Genomic DNA, 22,603 nt, shown 5'->3' with positions numbered 1-22,603 from the left:
CCAAGTAAGGGGCGATCATTAATAGCGTGTTAAAAAAGAAAAAAAAAAAAAGAAAAAGTGCAGCTCGTTGGGCATATTGGAAAAAGTCCTCCAGAATTATACATGCCATTGACTAACAGGTTGCATGAAATTATCTACTGGCAATGTGAAGAGTATGGCCACTGACATGCTTCACTGTTGTATTTGGTGTTCTTAAAGTGTTCTTAAGTATTATCTTTGCACCCAACATATCTTTCAGAATTATGACCAAAAAGTTCAACCTTGGTTTTATTGGAGGATAACAACATCTCCCAAACACATATGGAAAATAGATTAGGCTAGTTAGTTCTAGCACAGAAAAGATTTCCCCCCTTTTTTTTTTTTTTTTTTTAACCCTGTTGAACATGTCATTAATGGAGGACAACGTTTTGAAATTATTTATAATTTGTCTTATTTTTAAATATCACAAAAATATGTTGTATGACCAGTGATGTGAAGACTTTTTATATCCACTGTAGTTAAACTATAAGAAAACGTGTTGCTGTTTGACTTTCGGCCTGGAAAAAGCTAGATTCAATACTACTTGTATAGGTGATATGGTGAGAGTCCTGTAGTTACATGCAATATAGTTATGGCCTATGAGAGGCAGTAGCGTACATACGTCATCCGGAATCACATAACAGAAGAAGACGATGATCAGTTGACCGTTGCAAAGTTTATTTACTTCCGGTGAGCAGTTTCGCAGTTTCTTAATGCTAAAGTGGCTAAGCTGAGTGCTCCAATTTAATAATCGCATTCTAAGCAATTGTTTTGATGAAAATATATTTTTTTAAATAAACGTCAACTCACGGCTGAGTTATTTTCTGCGCTGGACCGGGAGCTGTGCTAACATGCGCTAACGCGAGCGTCCATACAGAACAGCTAAAGTTAGCGCGACTGGTATGTCATAAAGAGTAGCATCTAAATATTGCTGTTTATAATTTAGTACATGTCACTATTTAAAATGTGTTAGTTTTAGTTACCTCGTGCTTGTTTGTGTCATTAGATATAAAGATGACCTCATCGTCCTGGAGCTAGATTCTGGTTGTTTTTCAACGACAGTTGTGTTTTGCGGTCACTGTTTTTTTGTCATGTTATGTGCACATATCTTTTACGAAACTACCTAATAAATCCAAATGAAGCAGGGAGTGTTGTATTTGTAATAGTAAATATTGTTTCTTTTTTTATTTTCCACAGCCAGGCGAGATGGAGTCCCGTGAGGAGGGTGGCCTCAGTGTCGGGGGAGAGGAGAATTACTTCCAGGGCTACACTTTCACCGACCGCTCCCATTCCAGTCGGGTGGCAAAAAGCATCATGGACCTGTGCCTGGAAGACGGCCTGTTTGCCGACGTCACCATCACAGTGGACAGCAAAGAGTTCCACCTCCACCGACTCGTGCTGTCAGCGCAGAGCAGTTTCTTCCGCTCCATGTTCACCTCCAACCTCAAAGAGTCCCACAACCGCTGTATCGAACTGAAGGACGTAAGCGCTGCTGTCTTCCAGCTGCTGGTTGACTACATCTACCACGGTGCCATTAAACTGAGGGTGGAGGAGCTGCAGGACACCTACGAGATGGCAGATATGTACCAGTTAACGGCTCTCTTTGAGGAATGTTCTCGTTTTCTCTCCCGGACTGTGGAGGTCAAGAATTGTCTACAAGTGAGTTGGTGTTTTTTTTTCTTCTTCTTCTTCTTCTTCTTCTTCTTCTTCTTCTTCTTCTTCTTAAGGCTGACTGACACCAATTCTGACATCATTTGTGAAATAAAATCAGACAAATAATTTTCCATCAAGAGATGACTTTGAAATAAAAACCGTAGATGTTTCTCAGATGCCAAAACATGTCGATATTAGATTCTGAATGCCTCATAGTATGATAACCGTACGCAAAAAAACTAAAATTACAGCTCTAAAATTACTTTTTTGAAATATTTGGGTGAATTAAAAATAGCATTTTTTAATATTGAAAATGTAATATATATATTTTTAAATTTTTACTACTGGACAAACATGTATCACGCTAAATGAAAATAAATAAATGTTTAAATTTTTCCTCTGTTTTAATTAAATCTTAGTAAGTCAACAGTGTTCCATCACTTGAGCACTATCTTAAGAATTGACCCATGGGTTACTCATGTTGCCCTTGAGGCTAACTTGTACCCCCTTGCGTCTGTGTTTACAGTATCCCATCTTACCCTCATCCCTCCACCAGCACGCACGAGTTCATTGGACATTTTTTGTTTGTTTGTTTTTTCATTTACTGTATGATGATGTCCCTTTCCAGGTGATGTGGCTTGCAGATAGGCACAGTGACCAGGAATTGTACACATCTGCCAAACACTGTGCTAAAATACACTTGGCCCAACTTCATCTGACTGAGGAATTCCTCAATTTGCCGCTCTTTCTCCTCTTAGACATTATCAAAGGTAGTACTGCTGCCACAATGTTTTTGTTTTTTTTACATTACATTAATAACTAATACTTTTTTATTTTATTTTTTTTTACTATAAAAGACATCTTCAAACGAATGTTTACAATCAAAGTTGTTGTGTTTGCTCTCCCCAGATGGAGTTCCAAGCTCCCAGAATCCAACTGTGGCCATCGAGTCATGGATAAATCACAACAAGGTGGAAAGAGAAGAATTTGCTTGTATTCTCCAAGAAAATCTTAAGGTACTATTTCAGCACTCTCACAACATGACTCATTAGATTATTGTTAAATTCCGTTCCATTGAGCGAATACTATTTCTTTACTCCGGCCCCAGGAAATCGGTGAGAATGTTCACATTTATCTGATCGGCAAAGAGGACACAAGGACTCACTCCCTGGCCGTGTCGCTTCACTGCGACGAGGACGACGCCATCAGTGTCAGCGGCCAGAACAGCCTCTGCCACCAGATCACCGCCGCTTGTAAGCACGGCGGTGACCTGTACGTGGTGGGCGGCTCCATTCCGCGGCGCATGTGGAAGTGCAACATGCACACCATGGACTGGGAGCGTTGCGCGCCGCTGCCCAGAGACCGCCTCCACCACACCATGGTGTCGGTCCCCAGCCAGGACGCCATCTACTCCCTGGGCGGGAAGACGCAGCAGGAAACGCTGTCCAACGCCGTCATCTTCTACACGGTGAAGGACAACATGTGGACGGAGACCAGCCAGCTGGACACGGCCGTTTCGGGAGCCGCCGGCGTCAACTTGGGAGGTACCGTCTATTTGCTCGGCGGCGAGGAGAACGACATGGACTTTTTCACCAAGCCGTCGCGCCTCATTCAGTGTTTCGACACGGCGTCGCAGAACTGCCAGATTAAACCGTACATGCTGCCGTTCGCCGGATGCATGCACGCCGCCGTCCACATGGACGTCATCTTCATCGTGGCGGAGGGCGACTCGCTGGTTTGCTACAATCCGTTGCTGGAGAGCTTCACCCGCCTGCGTTTCCCCGAAGCGTGGAGCTGCGTGCCCTCGCTGTGGAAAGTGGCCAGCTGCAACGGCTGCATTTACGTTTTTCGGGACAAGTGTAAGAAAGGCGACGCCAACACGTTAAAGTTCAACCCGGCTACATCTGTCGTCTCCGTTATCAGAGGGTTAAAAATCCTCCTGACAAATTGGCAGTTTGTCTTGGCCTAACATTTCCTGAGTGTAGATATTGCTGAGAGACGCCTCCGATCAGATACTAGTGTTATGGTTTGGACATTTTTTCACTATTGAACGCTTACAACTTTGTGGCAACAGTTTGGGGAAACCCCATTCAGAGTCCATAAAGGCAGGCTTGGACAGGACGACGCCATTGGTCCATCTATTACATCCATCCATTTTCTTGACCGCTTATTCCTCACAAGGGTCGCGGGGGCTGCTGGCGCCTATCTCAGCTGGCTCTGGGCAGTAGGCGGGGGACACCCTGGACTGGTTTCCAACCAATCGCAGGGCACACAGAGACGAACAACCATCCACACTCACACGCACACCTCGGGACAATTCGGAGCGCCCAATTAACCTGCCATTCATGTCTTTGGAATGTGGGAGGAGACCGGAGTACCCGGCGAAGACCTACGCGGGCACGGGGAGAACATGCAAACTCCACCCAGGAAGGTCCGAGCCTGGACTCGAACCGGAGACCTCAGAACTGGGAAGCGGACGTGCTAACCACTCGACTACCGTGCCGCCCCCATCTATTACATGTTCCACTCATTTTATGTCTTTGACTTTATTCATTTAACCCAGCATCGTGAACAGAGCTTTGTTTTGGGCCGGCCGTACGCTTTTTATCCTGTTGGGGGAAACTTAGCGCAGTTGACTTTCAGAGATGACCCATTTTTAAATGGTCTTTTCCCACCTTAGGCAACATCTGGTGTTTTTACTCAACCAGTTTGTGATGTTTATATCACCATTCCAGTTATTTGTGTTAGCGCTTGTCTGACTGTGGATGTTTGAGGATGAGACATTATATGCCACGAGGGTGTAACTAGTGATGTTTATTCACAGGCATGCACTTAATACTAAGTATATACATTTTACAGTACAGTTCATTGTAAAGACATGTTTCATAGTCTTCTTCAGTGTCAAATATTGATATGCATACATATAACAGGAGATGTTTTTTATCTTTTGAAATGTGTTTGTCTTCAAAATGTGTGGGTTTTTTTTATGTAGTGTTTCTGGTGAAATATATTGCTGTAGCAACTTAATGCTGCTTTTTGATTCAACTTTTCTGGCCTTATAGCTTTTGTGAAATGACCCCACTTATATTGAGATTCACCTCCCCGCGGATTTTTAAGTACGACGGGAAAAATATGAACCATATTAGATTAGGGACGAGTTAAGCAAAGTATGTCCAGTTTCAACAAAAGAGCAGCACTAGCAATACTGCGTTACCGTTAGCACTCCAAACAGGAGTAGCCTATGTTAGTCACAGCTGCTACGTTGGTAGTATGACTTTTATTTTGGAATCAAGTATTATTAACACTAAATATTGTTGGTTTGAAGTTCTATTTACTATGTACATTCAATTGAAAACCAAAAAGTGGCGATGAATGCACCTGTCAAGCAGAACTTATGATAATTCCACATCACTTCTGAGGTCCCTTGTTCTGCTTCCTGTTGTTAGCTAGCTAATGCACGAGCCTCAATGGGTGTGTCGGTTCCAGCGATGACGATGAGTGTGTCTGAAAGATTGCAAATGATTGACACCTTGTTGGTCACGCCTTCTATGGTTAATTTGTTTTGTTTTGTTTGTTTGTTTTTCTTGGGTGTGGTGGTTGGGACCAGAGAGGAATGATAATTAATGTACTACTTTCAGCCCTTTTAATAGCCGTTGAGTGCCCAAACATTCTAGGCTGGAGATGGTATTTAACAAAGCAAGAGGCAGAGGCATTTGCGTTCGTAGTGGACAAAAAGGGAGTCGAACTAGAGAAAGCTACTACGGAGAGGCCACAACTTTGATCCCATTGATGTGCTGCAGGAGGCTGTGTGACTGAAACCCAAGCCTAGTTACATGTCAGACTTTGTGAACTATTCTAAGCGTCAGTTGCTGACGCTGAGAAGAGCGGTGGGGGTTTCTGTAAGCACATATATGCGCCGCCATAAGATAAGGACTCCTGATTCTAGACTTCTGAGATCGTCTCACGTGTGGGCTCTGTGAACCCTGGGAAATAAAACTTGCACCTGACTCCATTGTCCAACGTAGGGGTCGGATATACTGTACTTTGTTGTGTTTGCGATCCTGAGGCGAGTGATGTGAAATGATTGAGATCTGGCTTTAGTGTGAAGGTGGATCACTAGGAGCTCTAGTGACCTTGGGGCTGCTTGCTGAGGACAGAGCAGAATTCCTGAAGGGCCACATGGTTTGGAGTGACAAGGCCATCTGCTGTAGCGCCAGCACTACGAGGAAGGTGGGGGGGGGGGGTTGGACAGAGGGGTACTGAGAATTCCTTTTGCTCGGGTGTGGAGGGAGTAGATATTCTGGGATACCACTGCTAGCCCTCAGCTAGGAAGCGTGTTTCTTTGGAGTTTTTCAGACGGAAATCCGAGGAAGAACTTCCAAACCCTTCATGCGGAGGGGGGATTATTGCAGAGTTAAATGGGGAAGTTATTTGCCTGGCCCTCGGGTTTACCACCAAGCCACTGGTGATAATGGTCTCGACTTTGTTGGATCCAGTTTCCTTTCCGTCCCAGCGCCGCCGTAGTTGAGAGACCTGGATGTGTTAGGCCTTCTGGCACCGAGCTCTCAGGGGATCATCTTCAGGGGATCTACAACGTTTAGCATGGCGGACGTCTGCTTTCTTGCTGCCCCGCCGAAGTCCCATGGCCTAAACAAATGAATATTTTTATGAGGAACCTCAGTACAGAGATGGGCCAGGACCAAACCAAGCAACAGATAGAGAAAGGACTGAGGCTGTACCAGTCCAATCAGACTGACAAAGCTCTGCACGTGTGGACAAAAGTGTTGGAGAAAACCTCAGATCCAGGAGGGAAGTTTCGGGTTTTGGGATGCTTGATCACGGCTCACTCGGAAATGGGAAAATATAAAGATATGCTCAAGGTAAGACTACCCAACAGCACAAGTAGTTGCGCTTCAAACATTTCTGCTAAATCTAATTGATGTTCGTTTGTAATCTGTGTTACGTAACCAGCAATCTGCTCGTATGACAATTCCAAGAGCGCATGCCTCTGAATACCATCAGTGTGTCATCAAGACAACTCTATGCACTAATTGTGCATTTCCATAATGCACAAGATGTTTTGAAATGGTACCAGATCAAAGGTTATACCTTCTTAGCGCCCCTTCCATGTGTGGCTTGCGCTCAACGCAGAGTAAATAAGTGTCCTGCAATCCGATAGTCGGTGTGAGGTGTCTTGTTGACATAATCAACCGTACTCAAGCGCCACTCACTTCTCACCAAATTGAAGAATCATTTAAAAGCAACGTTCACATCCTTATGTATATCGCTCGTTCTCCGCAGTACGCCTTGGATCAAATCGACACGGCCAGAGAAATGGAGGATCCGGACTACCTGACCGAGGGCTACCTGAACTTGGCGCGTAGCAACGAGAAGCTGTGCGACTTTCACAAAACGGTCTCGTATTGTAAGACCTGCTTAAACATGCAAGGCACCACGGTCAGCCTGCAGCTCAACGGGCAGGTATGTCTCAGCATGGGCAACGCCTTCCTGGGTCTCAGCCTCTTCCAGCAAGCCCTGGAGAGCTACGAGAAGGCCCTGCGCTACGCACACAACAATGACGACAAGATGCTGGAGTGCAGAGTCTGCTGCAGTCTGGGAAACATTTACGTCCATCTGAAGGTAACGCAAATGACAAGACACCCACACGTTATAGTACTATTCACTCTTTCACTCACAGCCATTTTCACTGAAGTGCTTTCCTGGATTTTGACTGATTTTGCAAGGCCCACAGAATATTGTTCTATAAAAACATAAAACCTGCCGAAAGAAACAATCTCTTCTTTCATCAGGAAAAAAAGTATGTTTCTATCTGTTTCCATTGTGCAGCAATTAGCATTAGAATATAGTTAAGTTTAATCATTATTCACAAATCTGCCTAAAACTGTGGGGAAATCAGCTCGTTTTAACATGGCCCTGGTTGATCTCTTATACTCTGCTGCCACCTTTTTGTAACTACTACCATTTCTTCAACCGGTCTCTGCACTAGAGAGGCCTTCTCTATGCTCTAGCATTAAAAAAGAAAAAGTATACATACATATTTGGGACACTTAAAACATTTAAAATAGAACGTATTTAAACGTTTTTGGGAGCTAATGAGTTAAGATCTAATATTTGCTTACATTGTGTTGTTCATGTAGCACGTTGAGATTTATCATAGTGTGCAGTAGTACAAATCTATTATTTTTAATTATTATCCAATTTGATAGGGGTTTAACAAAAATGATTTGAATCGGAAAATCAGTTTTGATTTAAAAGATGCGAATACACCAAACTGAACAAAATTATATCGTTTCACTTTAGAACGTACAGTCCTAGTATCGTATGGCACCCCATGTATCGAGATACGTTATGTATCAAATCGTCTGTTAGGGCTGTGCACGAATAGGTGGTGTCTCAAAATTGAGTATCGGTTTGGCCGTTCAAAATTCCCAATTTTCCCATTGGAGTCATAATGCGTCATACTGTTGCCAGAGAGGAAAATATCTTCATCATACATTGATGAAGCCTATATATATATATATATATATATATATATATATATATATATATATATATATATATATATATATATATATATATATATATATATATATATAGTCTCGATTTGGCTATGTGCATTGGTTCTTTTATAGTGAGGCTAAACTGCACAGCAGCCGCAGCCCATTGACATTGGGTGGCACGTGTGACTTGATTGTGCAATCACTAGGTCCACGGATATGTATTTGCAGAGCATGAGAACACCGTGGAGCATCCAAACAAACATGACCAACTGTTAGCTCATACAGTAGTGGGCATTGTTAGTCATGAGGACCTGCTGTGGGGTGAGGGAGGGGGCGTGATGGGGTACCCTTGACATCAGAGATTTGTAAGAGTAATCCCCCAGCTTCCTGTAGCGGATTGGTTTCAATGGCATTGTGACCACGTGGCATGTGGAAAATTCACTCGCCTGTTATTTTATGCACACGTCAAAAAAAAAAAAAAAAAAAGTGCACAGTTTGGGCTTCTTTATTTGGGCGCGGACATATTTCGATGTGTCTTATTCATTTAAATTGTGTACCCGCAGGACTACGAGAAAGCACTGTTCTTCCCATGCAAAGCAGCCGAGCTCGTCAATGACTACGGCAAAGGTTGGAGCCTCAAGTATCGAGCCATGAGCCAGTACCACATGTCGGTGGCCTACAGGAAGCTGGAGCGCCTCCCGGATGCCATGGAATGCTGTGAGGTACAGTGGACTGGACATGATTTTCTTTAACCATTCATATCTGTTAGAGTTGTTAACAACACTCTTATCTGTGGTGCGTCAAATGTACAAGACATTTATTTTCATTTGACATGGACTTCAGTAAAGAAGTTTTTGTACTTGTTACTTTCTTCTTATGGCAAATATGTCACATGTGAGGTATTTGGCCTTCCTGATGTCAAAGCTGTAGATACAGTAGACGCTTGGTTGCTAACAGGTGCGAGCACCAGTTGTCTTGTACTAGACCTTAGACCTCCACCAAAATATGCCCGTCGAGGCGCTGGTTTAAAGTGTTAATGAAGAGAGGGCCTTTAGTCTCCGCTCTGTTCTAATTATGTGCTGTGGAAGGATGTCAATGACTTGGCGCGCAAACATCTAGTAACAAAATAGCAGGATGCTTTTCAGATTGATTACATTTGCCAAACGCATTCAGCCAAACAATTTACACATCCTGTCATATTTAGATTAGACATGCACAGGAGGACGCTTGAAGGTGAACTCAAAAACACCTCACTTTCCCCATTAGAGTTCTGGTGGTAGCTGTAAATGTGTGTCTGGCTGGCTGGCTGGCTGTCGCTAGCAAGCTAGCTAGCTTCAAATGAGAATCTAGCGAGCTAGCTTCAAATGAGAATTTAGCGAGCTAGCTTCAAATGAGAATCTAGCGAGCTAGCTTCAAATGAGAATCTCGCTAGCGACGTAGCGAGCTATCTCCAGAACTCAGTCAAATATATAGCATAACTCACCAGTCACATCATTAGGTAGACTTCAACAATAAAGCAATTTTCTATAGTTCTTGTCCTCCTTAGGTTCACAGGTGATCTGGAGTCTGTCGCAACAGATTTTGGGTGAAAAACTGGGTAGCCTACACACTAGAGTGGTACCCTACCCAGTCAATCACAGACAAACAATTAAAACTCACATTCACATAGGCCTATATGGGCAATTTAAAGTCTTCAGTGCAGCTCAACTCAGCTCACTTCACATCAAGCAGTTTGGCAGATAGCGTGTGAACATTTTATCAAAAAAGAAGCTTCAAGCGTTTTATTGCCACTGCTAGTTGAATTTTACTGTCAAAGGGGCCTATTGACTAAAGGTTTGTGTTGCCTTTGCACTGCGCTAACCGGCAAAAATGGAGCAATTAAGGAGCACCTAAGTCACTAAACACGCGCAGATAGGGAAATCCGTCACTAAGTACGCGGCCAAACAGATTGCGGCACGGTGCGCCGGTGTTATTTGCGCGTATGTAAATTAGGTAATTTGCATACATTTGACGCAAAATATGCCCACCCCAATGCAAATGAGACTCATTGATACGCAGCGTCTAATTCACTAACGCCAGCGCAAACAGCCACACCGCGTTTGCGCAAATAACGAATTAATAACGTATAACAACAACAAATAACGTTTTTGTATTAACTGCTCCAACTTCGATCAAGACAGCAGTACGTGCCATTTGCAGCACAACATCAACAGCAGATCACGCAGAGAGGAGAGAGAGAAAAAGAGAGGGAGGGGGAAATCTTTATATTTGTTTTAGGACACATAACGTAGTCCGGGCTGATCGGCAATGGCGGGGAGGCATTTTACAATCATTTTTTACGTGCCAGATGCATACTATACACCCACGCCAACCTCTGAAAATATATTTTTTTAAAACGATCGCACCAATAATTTGTACTTTATGAATGAATGACGTCGTTGTCGTCCTCTCTGCTCTGTACAGCTTAATGGCGCTCTAAACGCTTACTCTCGGTCCAACCTCGCTTTCTGATAATGTCATCTTTCTCGCAACTGTTACTATAACAACCATGTTCTTGGCGCAAATCCATTGCCATGTGTGGTAAATCAGGTGCAAATTTGCTCCAAGCTGTCAGTTTTGTGAGCGTGTTTGCGCCGGTATATAATTAGAGCAATATCCTTATAGTGAATAGGTGGGTAACTGGGCGCAGACTGCGGGTGCAGTTGTGGTGCAATATTTCGCGCTATTACCGGACGCAGCGCATTCCTAATGAATAGGCCCCATACTGTACTAAACATAAAACAAAAAGAGAATGAGGCGTTTTGTATTTCAAACAACCACAATGCTTTGCATTAGTGAAGTCATTTTAGCTTCATGCTAACACACAATGCAAAACGCCATAGACAGGCTAAAGATTTTTTTGTGGAATTGTAACCCATTTACACAACGGGACACAGCGTGGAGCATCACATGTAAATAGATAATATCAAAATACACACAAGCAAATACAATGAATCCTCGGTGAAGAACGACTAATGTCCGCACAATGTCCGTTAAATTGAAGACCAAAATTACAATCAAAACTAAGCATTAATATCTTTGTATATATCAACTAATTAGATGCATTACTTTGGTTATCGGCTGCTCTCATACCTAAATGTTTTTCCCTCATTCCCAGTTCATTTAAATACATTGCCATTTTTAGATGACAACAGAACTCAGTGATCTCCAATGTTTTCCTTCAACAGGAATCGATGAAAATTGCACTGCAGCACGGTGACCGTCCTCTGCAAGCTCTGTGCTTGCTCAACTTTGCAGACATACACCGCTATAGGCGTGACTTTGATGTAAGTAGCTATCATTTGTTTCCCCTGAGTTTCTTCCGACAAATGAGCTTTGATTGAAAACAATTCAACGTAATTATCTTTTGGAACCTTTCAGAAAGCATTCCCTCGTTACGAGTCGGCATTGGGTATCATGACTGAGATTGGGAATCGACTTGGACAAGCCCACGTGCACCTGGCAGTGGCAAAGTGTTGGCTTCTGCTGAAGGAATATGTTAAGGTGGCAAATTAAAACATAAAAGCAGTAGTTGTAGAGCGGTGGGATGAAAAGTAATGTAGGCTCACCGGACAAAACATTAGGTATGCCTATACAAACTGATAAATTATTTATTCTCCAAGGCTCTGGATTCGTTAGAGCGCGCGCAGGCCCTGGCAGATGGAATGGGAAACAAGGTTTGTGATGTGCCTCGCTCACAATGTTAAAACCATGTGTGGCTTTATGCATATTTTGTGGACCTTGCTGTGTTTGCACGTCAAGCTGTGCACGCTAAAGGCCCATTGCCTGAGGGAGGGCATCTACAGGAGTCAGGGCAGACAGGAGGAGCTGCGCGAGCAGGTGGTGAAGTTCCTGCAGTGCGTGGAGGAGCTGGAGCTCTACTGCGGCATGTGCGGCGAATCCATCGGGGACAGGGACCAAAAGCTGCAGGCCTTGCCCTGTTCCCACATTTTCCACCTCAAGTGGGTGTCGATCAGTTATCATACTTTTGGATTTGTCATTATAGTTTGTTTTTATTTTGTTTTTCAAATTCAGTTCATTAGCTTTTTGAGAAAGGTTGGTTAGTTTTTGTTTGTTTGTTTTTTTAAGCTTTGGTTTAGTTTCGGTTTTACTAGTTTTAGTATTAGTTTTATTTATTTATTTATTTTAAACAAATACATGGAGTATTTGTTCCCTACATGTTCCATCTCAAGTGGGTATTGAGATAATACTATAATACTTTTGGATTTTCAAGGTTGTTTTTTTTTAAAGCTTTGGTATAGTATTGTTTTTTTGTTTTTGTTTTTTTTGTTTTAATAAATACATGGCGTATTTGTTACCCACAATTTCCACCCCAAGTTGGTATTGATCAGTTTAATACTTTTGGATTTTTCATTATAGTTTTTTGTTTTTGTTTTTTCAAATTCAGTTCATTACCTTTTGGAGAAGGTTGGTTAGGTTTTTTTTGTTGTTTTTTAAAGCTTTAGTTTAGTTTTGGGTTTATTAATTTTAGTATTAGTTTTTATTTATTTATTTATTTTTTTAAACAAATACATGAAGTATTTGTTTCCCACATTTTTTACCTCTAGTGGGTATCGATCAGTTGTAATACTTTTGGATTTTTCATTATACTGTACTTTGATTTTTTTCACATTCATTTAATTTCAGTCAGGTTTCGAGCAGCTATGATTTTTTTTTAAAGGCGTCTTTTAGTTGAATTTTTATTAGTCATAGTATTAGTTTGTTTTTTTTTAGAATTAGTCGAGTGTAAGATAGAGTTCACAATAAGAATTGTGTGATAAAGTTAAACTACAATTCTCAAATGATTGTTCATTTCTTCTTCCCTATAACCCATAAAAATCTGAAAATTAACCCCAATTTTTTTTATATAATATATATAATAGACAAAGACGACAAAGAACATTTTTGCCATAATTATAGCTAGTTTTAGTTAGTTCAGTTAGCTAACACTTTTTGATTTTGTTGACAGAAATGTTTATTCAATTTTTTTTTTTTTTTTTTTTTTAAGTTTTCATTTTCACACCTTGCTATCGATTCACTCCTCCCATTTTTCCTTAGGAAAACTTATACGTTTTATTCTTCCAGGTGTCTGCAGACTAACGGGACAAAAGGCTGTCCCAAGTGTTTCAAGAACTCCATGAAGCCAGGATTTGTGTGATTTCGCCGCAATGTTTGACCCATGGATCTTCAAACGCGGTGCATTTGACGCCTCACATGCTGCCGACCGGTCTTGACAGAAGCAGGCAGCCTCGGGCAAGAGATGATGAGCTTTGACGGGCGCCTAATTGGGGGCCCGGCGCTGAAGGATGCTGGATGGAAGCAGGCCTCCCCACTCTGAGGACTTACTCATCTTCTTTGCCGACATCAGTTTGGAGGTGATTGAAGAGGACAATGTAGGTGAAACTGACGTTTGCCACATTTTAAGACAAGCTGGAGTATTTGGACATTGGTTTGCGGAGTGAGAGGAAGTGGCAAAGAGTGTGGACCGTACACAGGACATTTATAATAAACTCATTCTATCCTATGCATTGGTAATATGGATAATAGGCGTTTCTTGCTGATATTTACATTTCTCTATGCATATTGTTTTATTCAGTCACTTTTGAATACTTCACGTGATATTTTTATTCTTGTACATTACCGTAATGTAAACATTTTGAGTTAGGGGAGATGTTTTGCAAGAACTTAACGAGACTCTCATGTCTTTACAAAACATGAATATGAAGCTGTTTTCTCCTTATTGATAATGACATTAAGGAGCCGGATCAACGCACATTGCGTTCTTCATAGATATTCCTTTTTTTTCCGTCCACATCTCTGACATCAGTAGTGAAGGGCACAGATTGCTGAACAGGGAATCTGATGGTTGCTTTAATGTAATCTTTTTTTTTGTAAATAAGCGTAATTAGATAGGCATTTGAAATAAGAGGGGAAGAATGGTGAGCTTTTGTCGAATTGAGAACTCTGCATGTCACAAGTTGCATGTTTTGACAATAGAAGGCCTAACACAAATGAACACAGTTTGTAAACACACTGTTTTTCAGCATTATGACAACCGCTGTTGGTGAGTGCAAGTTTGTAGGAAAGTAGCTAAATTTGTTTTTGATATTAATGACATTGACTTAAGTTTTTCTTCCTCCCACTTCTTTTCAGGCTAGGTTTAGAAAAATTTGTTTAGAAAGATTGACATATTGTTCATGTTGATTGCCTGAAATAAATGAACAAATGAAACGAAATGAAACAAAAGCATGGAATCATCCAAATCTAGTTGTGTATTTACTTGCGCATACACAGTAACTGTAATAATACTATTGAGCAGAATCCATGTTTTTGTTCAAAAAACACTTTATAAACACTACTAATATTAATACATATTGCAGTATCCAAATGCAGCAGTATTACCTTTGTAAAGGCAGAGTATTTGATACAACACTGGTGTACCTAATTTTGTGACCAGTGAGTGCATTATTGACTGAGATGTTTAAATATTGATTTGATAACTAAAAGTGCAGCATGATCACATTTCACAGTGAAAAACAAAATGTATCATTATTCATGAGTAGTACGGATAAAAAAAACAAAAAAACAGATGAGTTCCCTTCATAAACTACCTCTCAACTCCGACTTCTGTTAAACATGGTTCACACATCCAGAATAAATAATGATGGATTTTGGTGTCCCGTAGCGTAAATGAAGATTGGAGTTACAAGTTCGAGCTGACTTTTTTTGTTATATTAAAAATAACTGAGCTTAACTTTGTCTTTATGACTTTCTCTCCTGTTTATTGTATTTTAATGTTGGATGAATGTACCCACTTGTTCAATGTATTGTATCTCGTTTACAAAATAAAGAGGGGAAAAAAACCAAACATTTTTGCCAGGATTTACATGACTATTTCATGGTTGTTATTGTTAACCATCCTTCTCTTTGTTTTTTGTTTTCCTCTGTGTTGCCATATCTTTGAGTTTAGAGTCCAGTTTCCTGTGCAGATAAGCTTTCTTATTGGGGTCCATGTATTTGTCTTTTGTTCCGCTGCCGGCGTACAGAACACCTTCTTTGCTTATCCTCATTCGGGCATGAGTCTTGGCTTTATCACCACAGCCGTGCACCTAAAATAAACATTTGATTACCTCAAGAAATGTCAGTAAAGGTAGAAATAAACAAATAAACAAAAAAACAGTATCAATGACCCAATCATGTTTGGACAAGACCACTTGATTAGCCAAAATACTTTTAATGTACTACAACTAATATCTTGTTCATCTAGCTATGCTAGCAAAAATATAGTATATAGGGCCTGACAGATTAATTGGCTGGCTAAATATGATGAAACATGAATTATGTATCACACTTTTTTCAAACACCTTCATATTGAACTCATTCAATCCCAAAAACGTGTAAAAACGTTTAGCACTGTGTCCATCCCGCCCCAAAACGTGTTTACACTTTTTTTTTTCCTTCTTTTTTTTTTAATGCAAGAGCATACAGGAGGCTTTGATGCAGCTTCTGACATGAATAGGTGGCTTAAAGCAATAGTAGTTATTGCGGCCAGCATTTGGCAGAAGAATGTAAGATATCAGCCAGGGCCATGTTGCAACAAGCTCTTTTTGTCAGTGTTTTTACCGGGAATGTGAATATGGACACAACTAATGCTAATTGCTGCGAAACGGAAACAGATTACTTTTTTTCCTGATGAAAGCAGAGATTCTAATTTTTCTTTTGATACGTTTCAAAATCCTCGCAAAATCAGTCAAAATCCAACAAAACAACCGGAAGCTAAGGTGGTTGCTTCTGTGAAAATGGCTGGGAGTGAATGAGTTAAGATTATGCAAATTGTACTCGTTTGAGTCTTCCTACAGTCTTACCTCTGGTATGTGGTGACTGAGACAATATTGCCTGTTGCAGAAAAGACAAAGCTGTCCAAGTGTGAGCACGGAGGCTTTACACTTGACAAAACTGCACACGCTGTCTGCCTTCACCACGGCGCTGATGAGGGCGTCAAAGTCGTCGCCCGGAGAGGCAGCTGCCGCGATTTCGCAGGCGCCCGCTTTGGTTGGCTTCTTTCCTGGGAGGGCAAAACACAGTTTGGCGATGCACAAAATAAATGCAGATGTTTGCAATGCTAACCTTTAGTGGCAGTGGATTTCTTTGTGGCAACCACAATTTTCTGCTGCTTCTTTTGTTGAGCATTTTCTTCCCTTTTCTGCTGTTCCCTCTTCATTCTCTCTATATGTAAACTTTTTAAATCTACTGGGGGTTCACATGATTGTTTTGTGGGGCTTTGAGGCGTGTCCTGCTTCTGAGGAGCTGCTGTCGCCTCACTTTCTTCACTTTCCTCCTCCTCTCGTGCGGCTGGCCTGGAGATGGTGATGCACCTGTCTTTCCCGTCGCCTTTACTCTGATGCACGAGGCCCAGCTCTTCGGCGATCTGGTGCACCAGCAGGCGGTCGTGAGAGTTGAACGATGACGGGAAGTCGAGTTGGCTCTGACTGAGGTTCTTCAGGAAGTTCTCCACCATCTCTCTGATCTCACTTTGTCGGTTCTTCTTCTGTTCTTCCTCAGCGAGCGCCGATACACGTGATTTTATGGGCTGGTCGCGTTTATTAGCATTTGTGCTACTTGCGCTGGGTTTCTTCTGATCTGCTTTGGCTTTCTTTCCTTCAGCCTTCTGTGTTTTCAAAGAGTCAGGCTTTGTGTCTTTGTGATCACGGACGTGGTTCTGCGGGACAATGTCCTGCAGGTACTCAAATGCTGTTCGGACCTCCCCGCACTCCGTGATGTGATGGATCAGCGTTTTGAGGAAAGCGTGATTTTGCACTGTCTGCGTGTCACACACGATGGCGACGTGACGTCTCGCACGTGTGACCGCCACGTTTATCCTTCTGTCCTCCGCCAGAAATCCGACTTCACCTGCGAAGTGTGAATATTGTCCAAATTAAATTGCACTCCAATGTTGTGTAGCAGGTGTGCTGCCGTAGGACCAACACAGAACTGAAAACGTACCTTTCCGATTGGACCGGACTAAAGACAAAACCACAGCCTCTTTCTCTCTGCCTTGAAAGCCATCCACTGATTTGATTTCCAGCTCTGGATGCCGTGCAGAAAGTTTCTGACGCAGGAGGTCGACCTTGATAGGAGGTAAACACACAGGTGTTAAATGTAAACACACAGCCACAAATTTTTGCTAAACCCTCACAATCTGAGAGCCAATATAAGAACGGAACAGACAAATGTCTCATTGTGATCATTTAAATACAGCTTCCTAATTAAACAACTTACTTGCAAATTGTATGGCGCAATAACGGCTATGTCTTTGGCATTCACCCCAGCTTCAGTCAAGGCTTTAATGTGCAGCGCTACGATGTCAACTTCACCTGAGAAAGAGAAGACACTGTTCACAGATCAAGCCGATAGTAATTATCGTTTTGGAAAAATTGTGAGATTAGCTAAACAGTTAAAGTTGAAACAGTTTAAATCGGTCAAAAAAAAAATCCAAATTAGACAGAAAAAGTAATTAAAAACATTTTGAAAAAATCTTTTATCTTGAAATTTTGTGGTGGGGAGTAGCTGAAAAGTTAAGAGTTGGATGATTTCAAATGGTCAAAAAAATGCAAATAGCTAATTTTATATTGTAGAAAATCTAAATTTTGGGCTTTTATTTTTAAATTATGAAAAATATATTTTGCATAAAATAAAACAGTTCTACTGTCAAAATACAGACATTTACTGTAAACTAAAAAACAAAAAAATAAAATAAATCAAAGTATTTTGCCGTCAGCAATAATCCAGTAAAATACGGTAATTTTAGTTACAAAAAAATACAGTATATCTTAATTAGAAATATACGCATTATACTGTAATGCAGTAACATACTAAATAAAATTACAGTACTTTACTGCAATTGAAATACTCCAATTTTTACAGTAAAATAAAGAATTTAGAGTGTACATTATCCATTCATCCATACATTTTCTGAACCACTTGTTTCTCACAAGGGTCGCGTGGGGTGCTGGAGCCTATCTCAGCTGGCTATGAAGAGCAGGCGGGATACACCCTGAACTGGTTGCCAGCCAATCGCAGGGCACACAGAGACGAGCAACCATCTACACACAAGCACAGCTAGGGACAATTCGGAGCGCCCAATCAACCTGCCATGCAAGTCTTTGGAATGTGGGAGGAGACCGGAGTACCCGGAGAAGACCCACGCGGGCACGAGGAGAACATGCAAACCCCACCCAGGAAGGTCGGAGCCTGGACTCAAACCAGAGTCTTCAGTACAGGGAGGCGGACGTGCTAACCAGTCATTCACCGTGCCACCCTGTACATTTTCATTGACTTAATTCATTTTTTTTGTTTATTATTATTTATTTATTTATTTTAAGTAACATAAATTTTAAAAATCCTGACCTTGGTTGCCTTTGGATTGCTCATCTTCTACCTCCATTTCCGTCAGACCGCAGCCAGCTGTGTCGATGAGAAGAAGAGCTGTGCTGGTTTCTTCAACACAGGTGACACCAGGTAGATCTCTGTGTGTGATACTTATTTCAGTACAGTAATTAGTCGATCTCCCCTCCCCCGAGCCGATTCTCACTTTAACAAGTGTGCCTCCACTGAGCTGTGTGCTGTCAGTCTTCCCTGGTACATTTCTTTGGAGGTCCAGTCCATGATGGCACTGTTCATGCGGTACTGGACTGTTAGCATGCGCACGACTGAGTCTCCATACATCGGGATGAGTCTCTCCATTAGACTCAGAGACAAACCTTTTGAAGCCGCCCTGAGGGAACCATCCATGATAAAACAATGTGGCTCATATCAGGATTGAAAAAATAAATAAAAAAATCAACTTTATAGTAGGACAAATGTCCAGTATAAGAATAAAATTATTTACACGTGTGATTTGATGGTAGGTGGTAACTGCTTGTAGTCTCCTGACAGAATGCACTTGCGCGCTCGGAGCAGACCAATCCAGCAGCTGCTCTCCAGCGACTGGGCGCACTCATCAATCACCACCCAATCAAAATGCTCGGCTGGCAGGAATCTCAGAGGCCCGTCGTCACACGCACCTGCAGATATGGAGGAGCGGCCTCTGGTGATTGTCACCATCACACCCAGATGACATTTGCTATCTGGCTACTTGACGTCTTAACTAACCTGTGTTGGTTGATAACACAACGTCGGCGCTTTTAAGAATCTGGCCGATGGCTGTTGCTTCTCTGGTTTTTAGCTCTTTTCTCAGCTCGCCTATTTCCCTTCTGAAGTTGCCCCGCTCGCCTTTCTCGTTGTTCTTTTTCATTCCCAGCTGAGAGGAGTACATATACATATAGTAAGTAGTACAGTGATACTTTAAATTACCAATAAGCTTGAAAAAGACCTGTGCAGACATACTTACGAAAGCTTTGTCAATGTCGCTGCGGATGTCAGCGATGATGTTGGCATTATCACTCTTTGCGAGGATGGCGTCCAGTGAATGCTTTTGTATAGACTCCAGCAGTCTGGCAGGGTGACCGAGCCTCAGCACTTTAGCCTTGCATCGTGCTAATCTCTCCACTAAATTATCCACTGCTACATTCGAAGGGGCACAGCATAAGACCTGCACAAGTATATTGTGGCTCAATTGAAACACTTAACAGCCACCGCCAGTCAATTTCCTTATTAATATAACAGTAAGCATATTCAAAAGCTTCTTGTTGCACCTTTTGGCCTTGTTTGATAGCTTGCAGAATGATCTCCACTACTGTGGTGGTTTTCCCAGTGCCCGGAGGTCCATGAATCACTGCCAGTTCTCTCTGAGACAGCGCAAAAGTCACTGCTTCTCTCTGGGAATCATCCAGGTTGGCGTTAAAGAATTTGACCTCATCTAATGGAAAACAACACCAAGCAGCAAAATTTCTTGAAAGAAGAACAGCCAAAAGATGCATCATTCAGAAAAACAACACATCAGCTATATCACAGATTTTTCTTTTACCTCACAGATAAGTTACTTTCCATAGCTACTGCAGATGGTCCAGATATTAAGCACACCTTTTAGTTTGATGCAGCACATTTCTACACAACTAAGGAATATCTCCTGAGAGTGCCATTCAAAAGTGAGCATTAATATTCTGATTATTTGATACAGCGCCTGCGATTCGAGCTCAAATTGCAAGTTGTCAATATTGTGCCTTTCATACAATTGTCATTTGTGCAACTGGAATTTTATAGGTAAGAAGAACATGCACACGTCTCATTTTCGAAGTCTGTCATCACTTACTTGGCTGGGAATGAGAAGTAGGTTTGGAATCTCCAAAGAGAACATTGATCAGATTTGCAGAGGGTCCACTGTTGTATCCATTCAATGTATTTAAAGCCCTGCCAGCACAAACACAAAAAAATTAAAAAAAAAATGTTCATAGGTGACAACTCCATAGTTGTCATTTTAAATGTACATCTAAGATGCATTGCTTAATGCTTACCTTTTCATTCGTTTATAAGTGACATCATTTGCCAACTTTAAGAGACTGTATAGAGCCTCTGTATCAAAACTGAGGCCATCTTTTGAATCGTCAAAAGCAACACTTATTGAGGTCTGGCTGACCCGCGTCACAATGCCTGTATTGATCTGAGACGTTGCACTGCATCCGCCAGAGTCATATAAACCAACTATATCCCCTATGACAAAGGAAACAACACAGCAATTTACATGAACTTAACCAGTTGCAAACCAAAGATGAAATGGATTTTTTTTTTTCTCTTCCATCTTACCAGGCCCAAAGCTATTGCTCGGAAGAGATGAGAGACCAAGATACTTTCTTGGCTCGAGGACAACAACTGTTCGACCATACAACCCTATGGACTGACTTCCAATGTGAAGTTTTAGCAGGCACACTCCTTTGTTTTGAAGCTCCTTTAGTGAGATATTCTCCTGCCATATCCTGAGGGGCAGAAAAAAAAAATACATAAATGTTCTATTGCACTAATTTTCATAGGGTTGCAGGTGAGATGGAGGCTATTTCAGCTAACTTTAGACAAATGGTAGGATACAATATTGACTGGTTGCCATTCAATTTCAGAGCATGAAAAACAACCTTTCACATTCACACTTACGTAAACTTTACAGTCTTTAATGTTGTTGTTTTTTTGTTTTTGTTTTTTAAGGGGGATTCAGATACTTCGTCATTGGTTAAGTTATCTTCACAAACCTGGTTTCCTCTATTTCAGCTTCCCTCTCTTCTTGGAGAAGTTCCAGTGTCTTTGAAACAAATTTTTCGACTGCCATCACTCACTACAACAAAAACAAGACTAGAATCAACAACTTCCTACAGCGGCTCTCCCATGAACTAATCATTACCGTGATGATATTAATGGTCAATTTCATTTCAAAGACGCACTGATATAACCTAACGTTGTATTCATTTGACAACCATATGCAATGTTGACAAGTTAGCTTAGCCACCGTGCTAACACCACGTTCGCAACATTTAGTGGGCGAATGAAATACTCACCCGCTACAGTTAAACATAAATATCAGCGACGAAGTATAAAGTATACTTTTGAACTTCAGGCATAAAACCACAATTTCTTGTTGGATAATACAGCCGGCTGTTAGCTTGTAGCATGCTAGCACCTGTCAAACTTCCGTTCCTATTATGGAGCTTCCTGTTACTCCACAACCAGTCCAGGGTGTCCCCCGCCTACTGCCCAGAGCCAGCTGAGATAGGTGCAGCACCCCCCGCGACCCTTGTGAGGAATAAGCGGTCAAGAAAATGGATATTGCTCCACAAATTTCAAAGTCCTATTGACTTTTTGAGCACAGAACGTCCAAATCTACCACTTCTGCTACATTTTATGTACATAAGTGTTATAATGTCATAAAAGCTGAGCAAATAGCAGAACTAGGTAAAGTGGTTTACTGGTCTGCCTCACAGTTCCGAGTTTTTATTTATTTATTCATTTATTCATTTATTCATTTATTCATTTATTCATTTATTCATTTATTCATTTATCTATTTATTTATTTATTTTAGTTCCGAGGTTCAGCGTTCGAATCTTAGCTGTAGGCTTCCGGTAAGGCGTTTGCATGTTACCCGTGCTTTTGCGTTTTTTCGTCGGATACTCTGGCTTCCTCCCACATAAAAAATAACACATTAATTAAATACAAAAATAGAAATAAGATGAAATAAGAAAAATATACCAGGGAGTAATAAAATACAATTAAAAATGAAATAAACAACAAGCTTACTTTTGTGAACCTAATGAGGACAATCCCTATAGAAAATAGATGGACACATCACACATGATAAAATGTGGCAAGACAATATTTATATAAATCTATTTCATCGTCTTTGCCCTAATTTGACGATGTATGGACGTGAGAGACTGTCATGTTGGGACAC

At 41.4% G+C, this 22,603-nt stretch overlaps 3 protein-coding genes across 4 annotated transcripts; 2 read left to right on the top strand and 1 right to left on the bottom strand.

Annotated features, from left to right (window-relative positions):
- Positions 1–665: 665 nt before the first annotated feature.
- Positions 666–4,698, top strand: kbtbd4 (kelch repeat and BTB (POZ) domain containing 4). 2 transcript variants are annotated; one of them, XM_077516127.1, is made up of 5 exons: positions 666–708; positions 1,216–1,677; positions 2,300–2,441; positions 2,581–2,687; positions 2,780–4,698. In XM_077516127.1, the coding sequence occupies exons 2-5, from the start codon at positions 1,225–1,227 to the stop codon at positions 3,638–3,640; spliced, it is 1,563 nt and encodes a 520-aa protein (XP_077372253.1). In that variant the 5' UTR covers positions 666–708; positions 1,216–1,224; the 3' UTR covers positions 3,641–4,698. The 2 variants fall into 2 exon arrangements, with proteins under 2 accessions (XP_077372253.1, XP_077372252.1); XM_077516126.1 differs by having other exon boundaries at positions 684–918.
- A 160-nt stretch (positions 4,699–4,858) lies between these two features.
- Positions 4,859–15,106, top strand: rapsn (receptor-associated protein of the synapse, 43kD). The gene is made up of 8 exons (XM_077516128.1): positions 4,859–6,551; positions 6,973–7,311; positions 8,756–8,914; positions 11,420–11,518; positions 11,613–11,735; positions 11,855–11,908; positions 11,994–12,193; positions 13,317–15,106. Exons 1-8 carry the CDS (start codon positions 6,327–6,329, stop codon positions 13,387–13,389), a joined length of 1,272 nt encoding a protein of 423 aa, XP_077372254.1. The 5' UTR covers positions 4,859–6,326; the 3' UTR covers positions 13,390–15,106.
- ighmbp2 (immunoglobulin mu DNA binding protein 2) lies at positions 14,481–22,002 on the bottom strand. The gene is made up of 16 exons (XM_077516125.1): positions 21,713–22,002; positions 21,410–21,492; positions 20,973–21,142; positions 20,684–20,879; positions 20,482–20,579; positions 19,925–20,088; positions 19,621–19,821; positions 19,383–19,530; positions 19,120–19,294; positions 18,823–19,005; positions 18,639–18,757; positions 17,511–17,605; positions 17,235–17,358; positions 16,359–17,141; positions 16,097–16,296; positions 14,481–15,340 (listed from the first exon to the last, which is right to left on the bottom strand). The coding sequence occupies exons 2-16, from the start codon at positions 21,484–21,486 to the stop codon at positions 15,143–15,145; spliced, it is 2,931 nt and encodes a 976-aa protein (XP_077372251.1). The 5' UTR covers positions 21,487–21,492; positions 21,713–22,002; the 3' UTR covers positions 14,481–15,142.
- Positions 22,003–22,603: the final 601 nt, after the last annotated feature.

The sequence above is a fragment of the Festucalex cinctus genome, chromosome 3, assembly GCF_051991245.1.
Source record: "Festucalex cinctus isolate MCC-2025b chromosome 3, RoL_Fcin_1.0, whole genome shotgun sequence".
Lineage (NCBI taxonomy): Eukaryota > Metazoa > Chordata > Actinopteri > Syngnathiformes > Syngnathidae > Festucalex > Festucalex cinctus.
This window is presented reverse-complemented; position numbering and strand designations above follow the sequence as displayed.

Coding starts and splice junctions, on each gene's coding strand:
- rapsn (XM_077516128.1), top strand. CDS start 6,327: ATGAATATTTTTATGAGGAACCTCAGTACAGAGATGGGCCAGGACCAA. Junction 8,915..11,419: donor ATGCCATGGAATGCTGTGAG/GTACAGTGGACT, acceptor TTCCTTCAACAG/GAATCGATGAAAATTGCACT. Junction 12,194..13,316: donor TCCCACATTTTCCACCTCAA/GTGGGTGTCGAT, acceptor TTATTCTTCCAG/GTGTCTGCAGACTAACGGGA.
- ighmbp2 (XM_077516125.1), bottom strand. CDS start 21,486: ATGGCAGTCGAAAAATTTGTTTCAAAGACACTGGAACTTCTCCAAGAA. Junction 19,295..19,382: donor TGTGTTATCAACCAACACAG/GTTAGTTAAGAC, acceptor CCATATCTGCAG/GTGCGTGTGACGACGGGCCT. Junction 17,359..17,510: donor TTGCGCCATACAATTTGCAA/GTAAGTTGTTTA, acceptor CCTCCTATCAAG/GTCGACCTCCTGCGTCAGAA.
- kbtbd4 (XM_077516127.1), top strand. CDS start 1,225: ATGGAGTCCCGTGAGGAGGGTGGCCTCAGTGTCGGGGGAGAGGAGAAT. Junction 2,442..2,580: donor CCTCTTAGACATTATCAAAG/GTAGTACTGCTG, acceptor TGCTCTCCCCAG/ATGGAGTTCCAAGCTCCCAG. Junction 2,688..2,779: donor TTCTCCAAGAAAATCTTAAG/GTACTATTTCAG, acceptor CTCCGGCCCCAG/GAAATCGGTGAGAATGTTCA.